At 41.7% G+C, this 1,866-nt stretch overlaps 1 protein-coding gene across 1 annotated transcript; it reads right to left on the reverse strand.

Moving 5' to 3' along the window:
* Nucleotides 1-414: 414 nt before the first annotated feature.
* Nucleotides 415-1,344, reverse strand: LOC101437639 (olfactory receptor 8S1-like). The gene has a single exon (XM_004468366.1). It carries the CDS (start codon nucleotides 1,342-1,344, stop codon nucleotides 415-417), a length of 930 nt encoding a protein of 309 aa, XP_004468423.1.
* Between the last annotated feature and the right edge of the window lie 522 nt (nucleotides 1,345-1,866).

Raw genomic sequence — 1,866 nt, forward strand, 5'->3', positions numbered from 1 at the left:
CTAAATCTCTCAGTTACTACTGTGGACCTCCCTCCATTTCAAACTTCCCACCTTTCCCAGACAAAAGACCAACAGCCTTGTCTGAGTTCCTTTCTCTGATGATTTAGGAACTTGATTTTATTCCAGGAGGCTCACTATTCTGCATAACAAACACAAATAAGATGATAAGAAGACACATTAATACAAACGATTATACCACGGAAAAATGGTTGATGGTTTTTTTATGTATTCCTTTGCCTATAAGACAAAATTAAACTGAACTTTCCTACCCGGTATCACCCTAATAGATCTCTGAATTGTGCAGTTATATTTCTGCATCCAGTATGAGGAACAATCAAGAAATTCTCTTATTGTCAACTCATCAAATATCTGCTGTAATAAACTAGTTATCCATCACACTCACTATTTGGGTGGCTAATATTGGAGGTATTTTCTCAAAGTCCTTTTCACAGCTGTTTTCACTTCACTGTTTTTCAGGCTGTATATGAGGGGATTCACGAATGGAGTAACCACACTGTACTGTACAGAGAAGATCAGCTCCAATGGTGAGCCTGAGACCGGCATGAAATAGCGGAGGAAAGCTGAGCCGAAAAACAGAAGGACTGTAGTGAGATGGGAGGAGCATGTGGAGAAGGCCTTGCTTCTACCTGAGGAGGAGGTGATTTCCAAGATGGTGGATACAATGCGTGCATAAGAGCAGATAACCAGGAAATAGGTTCCAAGTCCATCAAGGAGGCTGGAGCAGAGCAAGACAGTAAAACTGGAGGAGAGATCTGAGCAGGATAGAAGGAAGAGAGAGGGCAGCTCACAGCTGTAATGGTGGATGATAAAATCTCCACAGAAGTCCAAGCTCATAGCTGGAAGGATGTTGAAGAATGCAGTCAAAAAGCCCAGACCCCAGGAACCCCAAGCCAGCCCCTTACAGAGCAGGCTGTTCATCACCTGGCCGTAGAGCAGAGGATGGCAGATGGCAGCAAAGCGGTCATAGGCCATCACAGCCAGCAGGCAGGCTTCAGTGACCCCACTCACAAACAAAAAGAAGACTTGAGCCAGGCAGCCCTTCACAGAGATGGTTTTCTTCTGAGACAACAGAATCTCCAGCAGCTTCGGGACTGTGACAGAAGAGAAGCAAATATCCAGGAAAGAGAGGTGACTCAGAAAGAAGTACATGGGAGTGTGGAGGTGAGAATCGGCCCTGATCACTAAGAGCATAATCAGGTTCCCTGTCACCGTCAGCAGGTAAATTTGCAAAAACAGTACAAAGAGCAGAGCATGGATGTGTGGGGAAGCAGATAGTCCCAGGAGGATGAACTCATTGATGGTGCTGTGGTTATCCAAGGCCATTTAGTGAGAATTTATTCTAGAAACAAACATAGTAGCAAATCTGAAATCTCTTAACCATACTCAGTTATCAGAGGATAGAAGTCTTCATCTCAACTAGTTTATAGTTCATATATGCCTTATTCATTCCTTCGTATCTTTTTTCCTGGATTCGTGAGTATTTCAATCCTCAACCCTAGGTCAAACCTGAAAGTATATAAACTAATGGCTGATCTTCTCTCTCAAAGGTTGCTTAAGAAATTCACAAACTTTCCAGGATCTGATTCATTAGTAATTTAGTTTTTCTTTAACAGAACCAGTGCTTAGCAATATTTCCTAACTTGTAGATATTACTGGAATTCCCAGAGTAGATGTTCTAAAACAGGTCTTTACTCTTACTTGGTCTTTTATTCCCATTCAAATCCTATCTATGGTATATACTGCTAAAGATATTTTTTGTCTTCTTTTAGGTTATAACATGGCCCTTTCACAGACATTTCCAATTTATACTATAGCCAAGGTTGTGTTCCCACAAATATGCCTACA

Source organism: Dasypus novemcinctus, chromosome 12 (assembly GCF_030445035.2).
Source record: "Dasypus novemcinctus isolate mDasNov1 chromosome 12, mDasNov1.1.hap2, whole genome shotgun sequence".
In the NCBI taxonomy this organism is placed as follows: Eukaryota; Metazoa; Chordata; class Mammalia; order Cingulata; family Dasypodidae; genus Dasypus; species Dasypus novemcinctus.

Bases quoted from the DNA above. Each gene is read 5' to 3' on its own strand.
- LOC101437639 (XM_004468366.1), bottom strand. From the start codon at position 1,344: ATGGCCTTGGATAACCACAGCACCATCAATGAGTTCATCCTCCTGGGA.